The sequence below is a fragment of the Passer montanus genome, unplaced genomic scaffold (genome assembly GCF_014805655.1).
Source record: "Passer montanus isolate IOZ18808 unplaced genomic scaffold, ASM1480565v1 scaffold34, whole genome shotgun sequence".
NCBI lineage: Eukaryota > Metazoa > Chordata > Aves > Passeriformes > Passeridae > Passer > Passer montanus.
In genome coordinates this window covers 2,960,455-2,978,697 of record NW_024368152.1, presented here as the reverse complement: position 1 = coordinate 2,978,697, position 18,243 = coordinate 2,960,455, and the positions used below count along the sequence as shown (strand labels likewise).

Genomic DNA, 18,243 nt, shown 5'->3' with positions numbered 1-18,243 from the left:
GTTCCTAGAAGCCTCTGGTGCATAGAGACGAAGTCATTTGAATTGTGTAAGATCTTTGTGTAACCTGTAGTCTGTAGTAATTGGTAATGGAATGAGAAGCATACAAGCAGTCCTAGTGCTATTGCTTTAGAGTAGTTTCTTGTATTAGCCCTTTTAGTAATAGCAGAGCTGGGTTGCTAATAGGCTGCACAAGAAAAGGAGAATATTTCTGTCCTCAAGAACTAGTTTTATGTTAATTTAAATCTTTGCGATTGAACTGAATTGCTGATTTTTGTGGATTTTTCAGTACAGGATTTTGTGGACTTTTCTTTTTCTTTCTTTCCATGCAGATGTTGGCTATGGTGAAAGTAGTGGTCAGGTATGGATCTAAGGACCTCCATTCTTATTCCTGTTCATTCAGAGCATTGCTGCAAACCTTGCTTTCCCAGCCAAGCACTGCTGCAGCCACTGGATTTGTTAAGGACCCAGCAGCCCTTCTTTAACAACAATTTGTACCCCATTTATTTAATTCCTGTAACAGCTCAGATGCTTTCCTGTCTGTGACCTCAGTGACCCTGACAATGGCTGGTGGTGGCTGACATCCACTAATCATTCCTTTAAGTTTTGCTACCCTGCTGTAGCAAATATATATCCTGTAAATATATGGATGCTTTCTCTGGGAGCTTGAAGGAAAGGTTTTAAAGCCAGCACATGGTTTGATGCTGCTGTGAGCCCTTCCCCCTCGCGCTGAAGGCCTCTGCTGAGGGACTGTGCAGAAGCACCTCTCCTGCAGACAGAGGGCAAAGCTCTTACACTGTGACCTGAGAGATGCCCAGCACTCAAAAGGCAAATAAGGTGACAGCTGGGGAGAGGTGTTAAGAGACCTGAGAGGAAACCTCTCTCCTAGCTATTTAATTGAGGAGGGAGAGAAATGACTTTAATGTCTTATAAGCCATTTTAAGACAGGTTTGGAAGAAGTCAGTATCTCTAATAATGTTCATGTTCAGCTTGGTGCCCACCAGGACTCCAAGGCCCCAAAGGCAGTACAATTGCTTTTTAAACATTTCTTCTGGCTAAGAGATATGCACAGAAGTGCTGAGAAGTGCTTCAGTTCTAGTTTATTTAAGAAATCTTAAAAACTGAGTGTGGAATCACATTGTCATGACTGGTGTTACAAGCTTTTAACACTGGCAAAACTGAGTTTTGGGAACAGTTCCACAAATTCGTTAAATATTTAGTAAATATGTTGCTTAGACTTAAGGCAAATAAGAGCTTGGTGAAGAGTGACTGTGTGATGTGAGGTCATTGGATGCATAAGAATTGTGTTACTAAAGCAAAAAAGCTAAGGCAGTGATTTTGGTGGTAGGGTTGGTGGTGGTTGAGTTTTTGTGTCGGTCTGTTGAGTTTTTTAATTTAAGTCACATAAAGAATGGGGAAAGGATTTCACCTTTAGGACGACAATCTTTAATACCTTACCTGGAGCACAGAACATATTTTGACAGCCTGAATTAATCATCTTTTCCTATGCTCCAGCACTCTCTCATGTAACCTAAAGCACTGTAACCATGAGAAGGGTTATGCCTTAACGTGAAACCTCTGCTCTTTGGCCTCCTGTGTGCTGCTGTCCTAGGAGGAAGGGCAGGCACTCTCCCCTTCAGCACAAAGGGTGCCTTGAAATGTGTTCTAAATCTCTAAAACAGAGGTTTCTTTTTCTTTGGGGACAGCTTTTGTCCCCAAACCTAGATTTCCTTATAGACAGCTTTTGCAGTGGCAGTGGTAGGAAATAATGTTTTAACTGAGGCTCCTCCATGATCACTTCCCAGTCATGGGTGATTTGGCTTTTAGTGAATTCTAGTCCTGAGAATAGCAGTACAAGGGCAATGAGGATATTCAGTGCTATAGTCCCCATGGAGCTTGAAATTACAATTTTGAAAAACAAGGTCTCCCTTCCCACTCCCCAATCTGCTGCCCAAACCTGTCTCTGAGAGACTCCGGCCCTTTTTTATTACATTCTCTCCCAACAGTTTTTTTCACCTATTTCTGGGAAAAGACATTCTGCCATGGACCTTCTCTAAGAGCATTTTGTGAGCCTTTTTCCTTGGAGTCAGAAAGCACTGAGGCTCTTGCCTGGAAAAAACAAAGGAGTTGGACCTTGCTCTTTCTTTCCCATGTTCCCCATCCCTGAGAAATGCATTTAGTTGAAGCTGAACAGGAAAACACCAAGCTCAAACCAAGAGTTCTCTACTAGGACTAGCATTAAAAGAGCAGTGGCCTTTCTGCAGTGTAGAAGGCAGAAGCAATGAGGGCTAGCAGGAAGGAGAGGGTAGGATGGGGAACAGTAGCACAACGTTTTGGATTTTATGGTGCACAAATTAGCATATTTAAAACTCCATCGTTGGCAAAGAACTTAGAGGAAGGCTAGACCCTTAATATCCAACTAAAGTTCCTTGAATTGGCAGATAGATAGTTACCTGCATTAAATAAATCAATATCAAATGTTTGGAGAGAGTTATTAAGTTGGAGTTCAGAATATTGAAACATTAGCTAATTACACTATTTACTTGCAGTGTTTTTATATGTTCATCTGCAGGGCTCAGGTCCAAACCCTCAAAGACACTGGAACCTAATTCCCAGCAAAAATTCCTACAAAGTTCAGTAGGATGAGGGTTACCTTTAATGCTTAAAATGTCTCTATTGAAGGACATGATATAGAAGTGGATCAGGACATGAGAGGTGAGAGTAAGGTTGGGTTTCATTCTTTTGGTTCCTGTGGACCATCCTCTGTGCCACACACAGACCTGTCCATCTGCCTGTCACACATGCTGGTAATGCTTATTTCCTGCAGGTTTATGTGTACATTCTTATACAAATATGAATAAAACATCTTCAGTTTAATATCTTTGGACTTTATAGTCGTTGTGCCTTCAGCTGAAAGTTTTTCTAACAATTTTCAAGGTCTACATCAACAGCTGCCACTTAATTCTAAAATTTACTTCCTTGATTTTTATTTTTTTCCTACTTGAATGCTATTTTCCTGTAGTATTTATAGCAAAACAATAATGCAAGAATATTTTGTTTGCTGAGGTCAGTTATCATTCCCACATGATGTTCAGATATAGAACAAAGTTCTGCATGCTGAGAGCACCTCTTCCCAATGTTTTGGTCCCCATTATTCTTGCAGGCACAGCCATTATTTTTAGCCCTATTCCTACTGGAAACTTTTAAAGCTGCAAAGCTGCACTCCCCTTCTCAACTCAATGGTATCCCTTTAGAGCTTGGTGAATTTATAAAAGCAATACTTTGGCAGCATTTTCACTGGAACCAGATATGCTTGACCATAATGCAGCAGCTCCTGCAGTTGCATGTCCCAGGCTGCAGCTCTGCTGTTTTTCCTCACACATGCATGCCTGCTCCTGTGCCCTCTGAGCCCTTCCCCTGCTCTCACACTGAAGCTTGACCCTGTTTAAGCAGCCACTGGGCAGAAGTGAGACCCACCCTACCCAGGGTGGGTCTTGCTCCATGGCCTAGTTCAGCCCCCTCACTTCAGCAGGTTGATCCTACCACCACTTCAGCTCTTGCTGCCCCTAGGCCTTCTGCTAATCCTGTGTTTCTTCTGCTGCCTAAACTCACCTTCCACATTTTTCATCAACTAAGTCTAATTTATGGGCATAGTAGCATGGAATAGATCTGGACAAGTGTTTGCTGCAAGCTGAAGAGCACCAATGCCACAAACAATCAGAACTTGCTGCTTGTACCTGTGCAAAGGGGATGGTTTTTTCAGTTGCTCATCAAAAGCCAAAAGTTCTGGTCTTAAACTGGAACACCATGAAAAAAAACACCAGGAAAAAATACTAGATATGTATTAGTTCTGATTCTCTTTACACCAAAACCCTGGCCTAATAATAAATATTGGTACTAACAGCTGTAGGAACATACATAGATGTTCTGGACTTCTTACTTCTCTTTATAGTGTGCTTCATTCCTCAATGGCAGCACACCAGCTCCTTCCCTAGTCACAGACCCTGAATGAAAAAAAAAAGAGCATGTATCTTTTTCATTAAGTGTCTAAAATAACCCTAGGTGCAGATTTACTCCATCTGTGGGATGACTTCTGGGAATCCTGTGCTTCATCCCATCAAACAATGGTTTACTTCCCAATGGGAAGTGCTGCTTGACTTGTTTTCCTTTTTTTGTCCTTATCAAATGTTGGTTGCCAAGTTTCCCTCTAAATGTTCAGAAGATAAACTGTTTACAGGCACTACCTAAATTGAAGGCATTTCAGCCTAAAAAGGGGGTGTTGGTCATGAGAGAAACACCAATCTTCATGTAATTAAAAAGATAACAGACTACAAGTACAAAAATTAAAAAATCAAAAGAAAAATTAATATTCATCATCCTGCATATTAGAAAATGTTAGCAGAAAAAAATAATATGCCAAGTACAGTACTTGGTGTCAGGATACATTTGCCTCCCATCCATCTCTAGCACAAACACACACCAGTGTTTCCTCCATCCCTTAAATACCAGAGGAATTTAGCAGTGTAACCTTGTAGGGAATTGAAGACTCCTGGACAAACAAGATGGTCAAAACCAAAGCATTTGTGGGTTTCAAGGAAAAAGGTACAAGATAAAAAAGGCCAAAAAACATTGCTAATTTATAGGAATATTTCTGTATCAAATCTCATATGTTTTACTGTACAATCTCAAATAATGAAACCAGCCAATTCTCTGAAAAATTACTTAAAATCAGTCTCCTCAGTACAAAGGGCTGGAGCAACTAGAAAGCAAAATATCATGATTATTTTCCGAAGTGGACAAACCAATCCTAGAAAACACAGCTGTGCGTGCACACTTTTCTATGCAAAGAATAATAATTTTCCAATAGAAAACTCACAGTTCAAAATGTGTCATAAAGCTTCTAGTAGTGTTACTTGGGTCTCAAGAGCATAAAAACTTAAATGCCAGCCAAGCTTTTACCAGATTGTTATGGCTTTGAAAAGAATATTCTCACTGTCTTGCATTTTTTAGTAATTTCTAGACACAGAATAGGAAAAATTTCTTCCCAAGTGCAGAGTAGGTATTTCTTTTTTCATTACCAGTGATAACAGTCAGTAGAAACCATCATCACTCTGCACTTTGTTTACTATCATTTATTTTGTATAAATTCCTATTATTTATATTCCTATTTTTTATTGTTTTCATACTCTTTATTTCTTTGTAACTACAGAAGCAGCATTACATTCTGCTATGATGCTGATGGCACTTAAATATAATTCTCTCCTTTTGATTTCTAAACTGGATTTTTTGCCTATATGTTTGATGCCCTGTCTTAGATGATACAAATCACTCATGCTACAAGAAATTTTTGAGACTGACAGTATCTAATGATACACACCTTTGCCAACTGTTGCTGGTGATAAGCCTTCTAGGAAATTACTTTCCTCTTCACAGTACTGATTTTATTTCCCAGATACATCAGACACAAAGAAGCAGGCACTCAGAGGAAAGAATCAAACAAACCCCTCCAAATGAGCACAAACAGTTTGGATATGCAATGAACAGCTGTATAACATGCACATTCATGTTTTCAGATTGCACACAACCTACCCTTTTGTCATCCAAGATTCCCATACAATAACAAGCATTTTGATACGTTTTAGAAATTGAGACAGATGCCAGGCCGAATTCACCTGGCTATAGGAACACCTATGCTCAAAATTCAGCAGGGTTCTTTGCTCAGGCTCTGGAAATGCAGGTCCTTCCACTCCCTCCCACCTGCCTGCCTGTGCATCTGACCCACCTGTGTCTAGTAGGTGTGTCAGTACAGTCTTTTTTCTCCCCACCAAGAGTATAACTTGTATGAATGACATTTTCTGCTTTAGTTACTTCATGTATTATGGCAAGAAACATCTTGCCTAAATGTTCCTTGCTTGGTCTGTGCAGACAACCACAATGCCAGCAGACTGGAGTGGGAAAATGGGAGACTGACAATAAACTTCCTTCTGCAGCTGCTCCACTGGAAGCAGTGGCTGCTCCTCACATGTCACAGGCCAGGCCATGCAGGTGTCACCTTGTTGGGGGCCACTGTGTGCAAAAGCATTTCAGATCCTACTCTACGTGTAGCTGGGAAATCTTCAGGGAGAGAATGCTGCTCTGCCCAAGCTTTCACAACAGCCAATAAGTTAAAAAAAAAAGAAACCAACCAAAACCACCAACAAAACCCACAATATTTTAAACAAAAAAAATAACAAAATATTTTTAGTTGGTTGAAACCAATTAATTCTTGCCACTGTAAAAGCAGTGTGTGATGCTTTAAATCTAGGATGCTGCAAGTTCTGAGAGGGCAGGATTCACAGAGTTTGGGCAAACATTGCTGTCACTTCCTTGGCGATGCTCTACAATGGTGGAGTAATGTCACAGAATCAGCTGAGTTGGAAGGGACCCACAAGGATCACAGAGTCCAACTCCTGTCCCTGCACAGCACCATCCTCAAGAGTCACACCATGTGTCCAAGGGCATTTTCCAAACCCATCTTGAGCTCTGTCAGCTTTGGTGCTGTGACCACTTCCCTGGGGAGCCTGTGCCAGTGCCCAAACACCCTCTGGGGGAAGAACCTTTTCCTGATATCCAACCTAAGCCTCCCCTGACACAGCTTCAGGCCATTCCCTTGGGTCCTGTCACTGTCACCACAGACAATAGATCAGGGTCTGTCCCTCCCCTCCCCTCACAAGAAGCTGTAACTGCACTGAGCTCTCCCCTCAGTCTCCTCCAGGCTGGACAGACCAAGTGCCCTCAGCCCCTCCTCACACAGCTTCCCCTCAAGGCCCTTCACCATCTTTGTGGCCCTCCTTAGGACACTGTCTAATATTTTAATTATCTTTCTTATGTTGTGGTGGCCAAACCTGTCCAAGCAAATGTAAACATATTCACATGACAAATTCAAATGGAAAAAAAAAAGTCAAAGAATAAGGTGTTTCAGTTCAAACTAAAATCTTTATTCATATGGAAAATACTACTTTTCTTTTTGCAAATGATGCTAATAAATAAAAATACTCAGAAAGGACTTTGCTCAGAGCTAAGTGACCAGTAACAGCCACACAAAGCTTTTAATTCCCGTTAAAACCACGCCAACAGTCATGCAGATTGGCTACGAGAAAGCAATATAAACTATATTTTATTTTGTGCAATCTTATCATACCATCTTAATGCTACTTTCTTCTAAAACATTTCACATAGATTGAAATGCAATTTCAAAACAAATATTAAGGGACATATTCTACACTTATTCCACATATGGAGCTGTGTATAGCTTAAGCTCATAACATTTAATGTAGTTAAGCATCTAACAAAGGTAAGAGATGAAAGGACCCCATTCTGAAAATTCAGACACATTTATAAACATGAGAGAAGGAAAGCTCACACCAGTGAGTTCTCAACAGACAAATACATTATTAAAGCATAACAATAAATTATATTAAATTTAATAATGTTGATCCTTAAAATGGTTATTTCTGAGGAAATATCACTTAAAAAGCACACCAAAACTTTCATCACTAGGAGTGAAACTGGAATTTTACATATCTCAATTTCCCACTTTTGCTTTATAATAGGCTTCATATTTGTGAGCATATCCTTTATCATACATCTAAAAATAAATTGAAAAAGATTGCAGTTAAGCTGTGCATCAAACACATCATCAAGGTGAGAAACAGGCACTTGACAGTATAATGTGCAAGGCAAAACCCTTACTAGTCACAGTATAAATAGTTTCTTCAGGAGTGAAATTAAAAGTTCTCAGTCCATCTTTGAGAATATTAAGGGCTGCTAACAGATCTTTTTCTGTTCTTTCAGATCAGCACCAACAACCAAATTAAACACTAGCTCATGCCTTAGAGGGTATTCCATAAACTATAAAATGCAGCATACTATACCCAAGAATACCAATTCTTTCCTATAATTAACCTCAGCATACATATTTACCCAAGGCAAAAATAGAGTTTACTCACAGACTAAACAATGCAATATAAATGCTAACCTTTTCTCCCCTATTAATAGTTTTTAATATCTAATGCAAATTTTACAAGTATATTTGCCAGTTGTAAGATTCTCTTTTGTAGCACAAAACATCACTGTTCTTTTTGGTAAACCTAAGAACAATGTCTTTTAGCATCCTATCAATATCAGGAAAAAAACCCCAACCTACTAAAACCATTTTGCTACAGTTTCCCTCCAGGCACATCTCAGCAGGAATCTCCAAAAAATAGCTATGCAGGAACTGCAAGCCAGAAAACTACACAAGAACTGAAGGAGGAGAAAGAGCGAGCTAAGGGAGGAGTAATGTGGCAGTAACAGAAACGAGCTTAGAAAAACATTGCATGCATCCCTTTTCATCAGCATAAGCATCTTGCAAAAATATGTTTACAAGACATCAGTTATATAAAAGTCTATACTTTCTTTAAAAATGCTGATTTTCTCTGACACGCTAGCTTCATCTTCTGACTGCACTGGCCATATTGCCAGACAGTCAAGTTTCAGTTCTGTTACACCAGTTTAACAATCAGGACAGAAAAGGCCTACTGTTCATTTCTTATGAAACGTTTGGTTTGATTTTTATTCATGAATGTTGAAGTACTCTTTGTGTGGGTCATACAAACAAAACAGAAACTGACTTTGGATCTGACATCAGCTGCACCACTAGTGAGAGACAATATGCTAAAAAGAGGCACTTTTATTAGTCATATATACATTTCAAATCTCAAGTTTAACATTTCACCTTCTTTTACCAAAAAAATCAAAGTATCAGAAGCTAATAAGATGGAACTTTTCAACAAAAATGTTGTGTGCATGCACATACTTGCAATGGCTCAGTTACTCAGCTACCCTGAAAATGCTGGAGTATAATTCAATCATTGCTTATGCAGTGGAAAGGAAGGAAAAACAGAGTCAAAACCAAAGAGTTGTTTGTAGAACAAGGATCAGCTATTGTAAAAAAATGAAAACATATGCCCTTCCGTAAGAAGCAACTTATTCCTACATCCAGATTCGATATTCCTCCAGAATACCAAGATCATCTTATACTTTACTCAATGCTGTTTTCCAAATTTTAAAAAATTTCTATTTTTGGCATAACATGCCTCTTAAAAACTGAGAACCTTAGCTTTGTCAAAAAAGTTCAATATTAAAAAATAAGCAAATGACCTGTCAAAAACAAAATAAAACAAAAAACAACAATCAAAAAATCCACAGGGAAAAGAAATCTAAACCACAAAATATCCCAGCTCTGGAAGACCCATTTGACCCAACTGTTGGTGACAATCCTGTAATGGAAGGAATTACATCAGGACAGTATTTTCCCATGTCACACAGAGTACAGCACAATGTGACACTAAGCATCTTGTGTGCACAAGCTGAAGCACAAGCTGAGGCTGAAGATTTGGAAAACAGTACTAAGTACAAGCACTCTCCCTGCAAGCGACAGATTGGTATTCTTAGTTAAAAAGGGACAGCATCAAAACTAAAATTTTGAATGGCTCTCAAATACCAGAAAGGAAGCAGGACCTCAAGCTAGTGGCAGTTCCTTCATAAGGCAGTCAAATTTACAACCAGTGTATACATTCACTAAGGAATTACAATTTTTTTTGGTAAAACCAACAATCTGATGTACTGCAGAGTCTGAATGTGAAATATAGGCACAAAATAGATTCTCTACTTTTTTCAGTGTGGAAAACATAGCTATTAACAATGTAATAAGAAAATTTGCTATCAGGTGAGCAAAAATTTGTAACAATCTGAATAAAACAAAGTACTGTATAAAGGTGCAATATTGAGCAGATTTGATTTTGGTTTAAACATGTGAGTAAATCATGGAACTGTTCTCTTCTGATGTATAAAGTATTTCACCAGTATTACCAGTATCATTCTAGTTCTTCCCAGTTGTCAGTAAGGTTACCTTTGCTTTGACGTCTAATACTAACCAGCTTTCCAGCTGATTTGATACTCCACCTGGAACTGTTTCCTGAGCTGGCCAGGTTTGTGTATTTAGTGGAGCCTTTGGTTTCATCTTCCCAGCCTGACCAGGCTGAATAGTCACTTAAAGGAGTTGCTGCATCACTGGTAGAGTCAGCAGTGGTAATCTGTGGTGGTTCCCATCCCTCAATCTCATCTGGTTTCCTCGATGGAACATTCTGCTTTATCACCAAACTGTCCCAAAAACCTGGCTTCTTTTCAGACTTCATCTCTTCCTTTAATTTTAGGTTTGTTCTGGAAAATAACAATGATGTAGTGATTAATTCCTTCATTTAAGAATATATGCAGTAGTTATTAGTAAACATTCAATTAAATTATGTTTTTCAGTAAGGAGTGCTAATCATTATCAGCTTGTGGCAGCACATCCATTGCTGTCAGCTTCAGGAAAAACACCCTCACATACACATAAACCTAAACACAGCCAAATCTTGCAGTGATAAATCAGAAGAGGACTGAGTATGGTAATTCTCTATTACAAGAGAACTGACACACCACCATCCCCACCCCATTCCTGTGGGGTGAACTCCACAGAGATGCCTTTGGAAATGTACAAAGTATTTTAGGATGCGTTTGAACAATTTAGGATTTTAACCAAAAAAAACCCCAACCAACCAAAAACAAATGTGAAAAAACCTAGGACTACAGTAGTAGAAGGAACATGAAAATGTTCTAACACCAGCTTTAACACTCACTATGTTACTCAGTTTCATATACCTGCTACCACCTTACCAGTTAAACCTTATACCTTAAAATAGCTGATGTACACAGCATTAGGACTTTAAAGATATCAGGCTTTTTAATAATATTTTCATAAAGATCCACACAATAACGTGATAACAGCTTTTTTTGTATTTCTGGTAAGAACTCTCAAAATGCCCCTCCCAAACCCAAAAAACAAATGGAACTTCTCTCTCAAACATTTGAAAGGCTACTCATGTTATTACTTTTCTTATCCCCTGAAGAATCTTCAACCTGAATAATTTTGCAGCATGAAATATTTGAATTACAGAATGTCAAATATTTATGTATAACTTTATATGCAGGATGATGTATATAATCAAATAATGGGCCACAAGGAAAGATTGAACACCAGGGGTGAAATACACAACCTTGAAGGGTCAATGAGCTAAAAAGCAAATAGAAAACATTATCTGTAGTAGCATATAAATTCCTTAGCAACAACTAAACACACCACTGCATCTCTTTTAAACATTTATATATATTAAAAAAGCTTTGTTCCATTAATTAAAGCTTAGCTTTATCATATTTAAACAGAAGTAACTCAACCAATACCTTTAAAAATCCCTTTTCCTTTATTGGATTTTGAATTTATCCTTCCTCAGTATTTTCATCTTGCTAAAACCAGCCAGACTCCAAACACTTTTCTTGTATTTTGTAAATAGCACACTTTAAAGTTGCATGTGTATTTAAAAGTAAAGTAAAAATCATGGTATATAATTATAGAAAAATATCCTGAACTTAAAAAAAGGCAGTTCTCATAGTAATACCAAAATAGTTTTCTACATTGGGAGTAACTCTGTTATCATACTTCTGCTCTCTTCACTTTTTCACTTGATTCTTACATCCAGCATCAATTGCAAAGCATTATTGCAGGAGCCTAGCATCTTAATAACACCCATATGATTGCACAGGGTTAGTACTTGGGAACTTTTGGGAAGTTTTATGGAAAAGGCTTAAAAGGAAAGAAAATATATGGATTTATATTCTAAATTATTTATTTATATACATACACCCCCTATATGCATATATGTGGTGTTGCAGCCCAAAACATATTCATTTCAAAGTAAACTAGAGACAAAGCCTGCTACAGCAAGTCTTATCAGAGCTAATAATTGGCAGGAACAGATCTACTGCTATGTGGTATATTTGGTTTGTAATGAGACAGTGAGGCAGCACATGCAGGTGAAGCCTACAGATCCTTGCAACAGGGAGATGGTCTGTCCTGGGAGCTGCCCTCACCACACCAGCACACAGCTGTGCCAAACACAGCTCAGTGCCAACAGGGAGATCTGCCAACTTGCAGATCCTAGCACAGCTACTTCACTTAGCCTTTCTAGGTGTAGTAAGACTTCAAAAGAGAGAGTAAGGCATGTAAAAAAGGGAATTTGTAAACTCAACCATAATTAATCCCTAAGAGGAAAGTGAAAGTGTGAGAATGACCCTTTTACTCACAAGCCTTTACTATTTTTCTACAGTAAAAAAAATTATTATGCAGCTAAATTCCTTTTTCTTCCTGACAAACCTAAAAATGTGTAAAACACCGTCTATCCTTTCCTAATACAGCATGCCTTATTCATTGTAAGCTTAATGTATCTATAGCTTTGCCCATGAAACTTTCTGTGTCAATTTGACTTCCAGCAGTTGGACACTGCTGTTTCTCAGCATCATTACTTTGCACAGATATTTTCTGTATTTTAATAGTGTATTTTAATAGCAGATAGAACAAATGGCTTTACTCACCCCTTGGATTTTGGAGACTTGCATCCTGCTAGCAATTGCTGTTCATCGTCTTTATTGAACATAGACGTCACTTCCTTCCAGCCCCGGAAACTTGCACCTTGAACCTACAGAGAGAAGTAAATCCTCATCAGTGTGGGTGACAGACTGGCAAGCACAGAGTGGGGCTGCCACTGCTGCCACTGGGGCTGGCAGGCAGCAGTGGCTGTGTCCCCTGCACATGGTGCCACTGGCAGTGAGCGACTCCATGGAGCTGCAGAGGATGGCCTTGCCTGGGAAAGAGCTGCAGAGGATGGCCATGCCTGGTTATTGCAGCAAGAGCTCTCCCCTGCTGAGCAAACAATACAAGTCCTGGGTGGTTTTGTGGTGTCATTGAGTACATCTGGGCTCCATTTTAATGTATCACAGTAAGAAGGCAGCTAGTAAAGCTAGGCAGCTTTAAAGACCATCTAAAGAGCTTCAGTAGACAAGAAATGAAACAAACTGTCATGTCTAGAAAGAGTCAACAGACAGAACAGCCACATGCATTATGAAACTCTTTAGATTTAACCTGCTTTACACATATTGTCCCTCTCTGTAATCACCAAACTACAACTTCCTGCCCTGCAAGCAAGAAGGGCAGAGCATTGGCTCACCAGTGCAATGTATGATGCAGCACTGGTGCACTACAGTGTGTTCTCTGAATTTACTGAGACCATTAAGCACACAGCATAAATTACTTTTTAAACTTTATTAAAGGTTTGGTTCTCCCTCCCTCAAGGCAAAATACCTAGGCATGGGTTATTTTGACTTTGACAGCATGCTCACTAAAACACATGTGTGCCAAGCACAGAATATGAAAGTTGCTGCTCTTCTTCACAGGATCTAGTAAGAACAGCAGTGATAGTCTGTCAGTGTTACTTGACTATAGTAAAAAAAATGATACATTATGAGGTATAATAACCAAAACAAAGCCACAGCTGTCAAGACAAGTAGGAGGTTTTGGCAAGGACACGTAGTAATAGGACAATAGGGAATGGGCCTTAAGATGAAGGGGGGTAGGTTTAGATTAAACATTAGGAAGAAATTCTCTACTTTGAGGTGGTGAGGCACTGGAACAGGTTGCCCAGAGCAGTTGTGGATGCCTCATCCCTGTAATTGTTGGTTTGGATGGGACTTGGAGCAATTGTGTCTAGTGGAAGGTGACCCTGCCCACAGCAAGAAAGTTGGAACTGGATGATTTTTAAGGTCTCACCCAACCCAAACCATTCCATGACTCTATTTTCTGTTATCTTATTAAAATTATATTATTGCAGGACTTTTGGGAAAGGAACCTTTGCTACCAAAAGCAAAATCACAGCTACAAGCTGCACTTAAAAACTCTTTTTCCCTTTAAACTGGACTAAAATTCTATTATTTCAGGACTTCTGGGGAAGGAACATTGCTACCAAAAGCAAAAACACAGCTACAAGCTGCACTTAAAAACTCTTTTTCCCTTTAAACTGGATGATGCAATTCACAGATAAGCTGCCTTCTTTCAAAAGTGATGCTTCATCAAGTCATTTCCATCTAACAAATTTGCTGATTATGAAAAAGTAGAACCATGTTACTAGTTTTCAGATAGCAATTTAAGACATAGAAGAGGCTTCATTTAAATTATATGTACCTATAAAGAACAACATTGATTAAATGCTTGGAGACAAGCATTTATACAAACACATTCAATGTAACAAAAAGGATATACCTGTACATACACCTCCTTTAATCTAGAACATCATACATACTTTGCCAATGCAATCCCAACCTTTGCCACTGTCTGAATACCCAAGCAATCCTCAAAAAAAAAAAAAAAAGAGCTAGAAGCTTTTAACTTTAGAATTTTTTTAAATTTCATTTCATTTATTCAATTCTGACTCACAGATATCTTTAAGAACAATAATGAGAAAATCTCTATTCAATGTGCAGGTCTTTGGATACACTTTCACAATCTCTGCATTCTTTCTCTCTGTATGTAAATCATTGTCTATGTACACCTTCTACCATTCCTTCCATATTTTCATGTCCATGGTATTTGGTAGGTATACAGAAGGCTAATACCCGGATTGTAACTGATTTATTCCTTCTGTCAACTAGTCCCTAGGAGAAAAGTATGCTAAACATTTAAAATACACTAACATTTAAGGTACACTTCCACTACTTATTTGGGGTTTCCAAAGGAAATACTGTCAGGATAATCTGCATGAGAACACCGATGTCCAAATAAATCATATTTTGATATAACTCACTGCACAAAGCCCTCTACATATTAGACAGATTAGGCTGAGAGAAACCAGGAAGTGCAAGAGTGAAAGCAGAACCTCTGCCTACCATGCCTAAGCCTCCTCTTCTACTCCTGCCTGCACCAGCACTGGTCTCCTGGAGCATCTTTTCACTGCCCCGACCAGGGCAACAGCTCACCCTTGACTGCCAGCAGTAGCATCCTCCCGAATCAAAACCTTGGTGGAGGAGGCAGTCAAATGCACATTTCACACTTCCAGAAGCTTTTTTGTAACTACTGAACTGTTTTTAAGGCAACAATCTTGTTTTTTGACTGCTGCTGTCATATAGCTGACACATAATAACAAAATTCCTCAGAACAGCCTGCTGTATTTCCATGTTTCTTTTCAGAGTTCTTTAAACACTTTTAAGCAACTGATGAATGCAGCTGGAACAGTTACAACTCTATCAGTGGGTAGGCACAACTCAGGAAGGAGATCTTGAAGTTACCATTCCCTTGAACCATCAGTTTGACAAGGAGCAGCTATATAGCCAAAAAGGGCTGGGAACTGTTGTGGTGCAGAAAACCATCACAAGAAAAATTAGACAAATTCAGACAGGAGATTCATATATGAATACCCCCTATTTAAAGGGGGTATTCTTGATGTTAGGGGAAGAGGCATACACACCAGCCATGTTGTGCTCTCCCTAAACACCATCTCCTGTTGCCACACTCACAGACTGCCAGAATCTAAATCAGCTGGGAATCACTTATAGCCTCACAGAGCACCTGGAGAAAGACCCATATCCCAGAACAATTAGCTTCCTTGCAATGGATGTCAAAGGAAGGTCAGTAAGCAAAGATAACACTTCAGTAAGCTGAGTCCTCACCACACTGGAGACTTGTTTTATGTAAAACTATTAAAGTTATGCAAAGTCTGGAGACACAGTACTGATATGGCCTTAAAGCATCAATCCACTGAGAGAAGCTCAGTATTTCATTTTTGTGATGTAACTCTCTACACAAAAGTACTACTCCTAAAATTTCCTAGGAGGTTTATAAATGTAACTGACCTGATTATATTTTCAAATCTTTAAACTACTTTTCCCTGTGTCATTGAAAAAAGAAATAATTAAACATCCAGAATTCAAAGAAATTCCTTCCTTTACAGCTGGAAAGGGCCTCTGGAGACCATCTAGTCCAACCCCACTGATCAAAGCAGGGTCACCCTCAGCAGACTGCTAAGCATCATGGACAAACAGCTTTTGAGCATCTCCACAGCTGAAGAATCCACAGAAACCCATTCCTTGGCTTGAATGTCCTCATGGTGAAAACATTGTTCTTATTTTTAAATTATATTTAATCTATTTCAGTTTGTGCCCATTGCCTCTTGCCCATTTACTGAGCACCCTGAGAACAGTCAGGCTCCATCTTCTTCACACTTCCTCTGCTGCTGGTGTACAAGCAGCAGCCTTTCTTGCTGCTCACCAGTTTTCACTCTAGTGGGTTTAATCCTTAACCCCATCCCTGCATACTCAGAGAGTGTATCTATATTCCACTCAGGTCACTTGACCTGACTTCCACCTCCAGAATGCCTCCTTTAATGTCCGAGGTTTTTCAGGAATATCACACTCATGCCCTCGTGCCACCTTTGCTTCTTTCTCTGCCTGATGGGTTGTGCTTGAGCTTGGAGTAGGTGATCTTTGAAAATCACAGCTGACTGATAGAACCAGGCATACACTCCAAACTAAGTTAAAAAAAAGTTCAGTGAAATGCTCATGGGACAGCTAAAACAAAAAAAAGGGACCTCTATTAAGGAAGAGAGCACTATTGCTGACTACAACTGTAACATCAGATGTTAGAATTAGAGGACCATGTTGGATACTGCAGTCTAGTATATTTCAAAAATGTCAATGAAAAACAAAGCAGGAGCTTCTCAAGAAGCCATTTCAGTATTCTCTGAAGTAGAAATACAGGCTGGTCTCATAGCAGTTTGACTATGACAGCAACTAATACATTTTCTCCTGTATCTTCCACTTTAGGCTGGGAAAACCTGTGCAGCAATGTCCTGTGCAATCACATAAAAGAATCACTAAAAAGTGAAATTAAACACACATATTAATCCACCAACTGGCAAACTATTGAAAAACCATCATGGTTTGTTCCAGCTGGTATCTTAAGAGCTCAAGACCAGAGCAGAGATTCTTTTCCTTTAACTCCTTCTAGTTTATGAAGTACTTTTTTTTTCTACCATAAGAAAGCTACCATTTAATTAGTGTATCTTCTGAGAGAGGGAGTACAAGCAGTCCCTCCTAGAACATCATGCAAAGGATGTGGTCTGTGTTCCTGGTCAAGCTGTCTGCCGTTTCTCTTGCTCATTCCTCTTCCCTCTGCTTTGCCAGTGCTTCAGTATCAGTGCCCATCTGTCAGACAGATCCCCAGAGAGAGGGGATCACAGGGGCAGACCTGGTTTATCAGATACTGCTGCTGAAAAGGGTCAACCCAGGCCCCTCCATGCTCACTGATACTGCCTTCCTTATGCTATGATTTTGTACCTGTGTGATGCTGTGGAAAACTGCTTCAACTACTTAAGCCAGCAGAAATCTAACTCCCTTATTTCTTGCATTCTTTTAGGTTAGTGCTAAGAATCAATTAATTAAAGGTAAAGCACATGGAATTTAGGGGCAACAGCACCTTTTTTTGTAGCAGCAACTATTATAACACCTGAAGCACCCTCTGAAAATTGTAGTCATCTACCAGCTTTCTTCCATCATCAGAGCTTTGTACATACATTACGGCTCTCCCCAAACCCCTAAGCTCCACTCTAATCTCAACCTTCATAGTAAGACTTCAGCTGTTACCTGTATTGATTCAAATGAATTAACTGTATACAAATTGTATATGTTGACTGCAATATTTCTTTATTTAGATAAAACAGGGAACAAATGTCTACTGATAGTTAACTTTATAAAATGCCCCAGAATGGGTCAGGACCCCTTAAATTGGAGGTCTCCTACAAAATTGATAGGTATTATTACCAAAAATTACTTTAAGGACATTATTTTTCACCACATCAACAAACTCTGATGTTTACATGACTATCTTCCCATAATAGGTAAACAGGGAAAGACAATAGGTAATAATAGGTAAGCAGGCAAATGAACAATCAAAGAGTCTAATGGGAAACAGCAAAGCACCACTGGGAAGACTCTTCAGTTAATTTTACTATCAAAGGTAAACAGTTGATAATTAGAGCTCTGCTAGAGGGCAAGAAGGTTAATGAAATATTAGGGTAAAAGGCAACAAACCAGGAATACTAACAGCTGGTATAAACTAAAGTAGTTCAGTACTAAAAGCAAATTTCAAAAGTTTATTGCACCCAAAAAAGTATGCAGATACAGATGGAGATATATACTAAAGAGGAAGATGTGTAAATTTAACTGAAAACAGGTAAACTTGTGCATCAGATGGATGTGGTTAATACAGGTTAACATCTTATAATGGGAGAGATAAAAAAAGCATAG

At 39.0% G+C, this 18,243-nt stretch overlaps 1 protein-coding gene across 2 annotated transcripts in view; it reads right to left on the bottom strand.

Moving 5' to 3' along the window:
- Nucleotides 1-6,952: 6,952 nt before the first annotated feature.
- Nucleotides 6,953-18,243, bottom strand: part of LOC120505297 (testis development related protein) — a 28,011-nt gene continuing 16,720 nt past the window's right edge. For both annotated transcript variants that reach the window (XM_039715652.1, XM_039715653.1), the window contains 2 exons: nt 12,487-12,590; nt 6,953-10,239 (listed from right to left, as the gene is read on the bottom strand). In XM_039715652.1, coding sequence (XP_039571586.1) covers nt 9,894-10,239; nt 12,487-12,590 — 450 coding nt within the window. In that variant the 3' untranslated portion in view covers nt 6,953-9,893. The remainder of the gene's footprint in view (nt 10,240-12,486; nt 12,591-18,243) is intronic.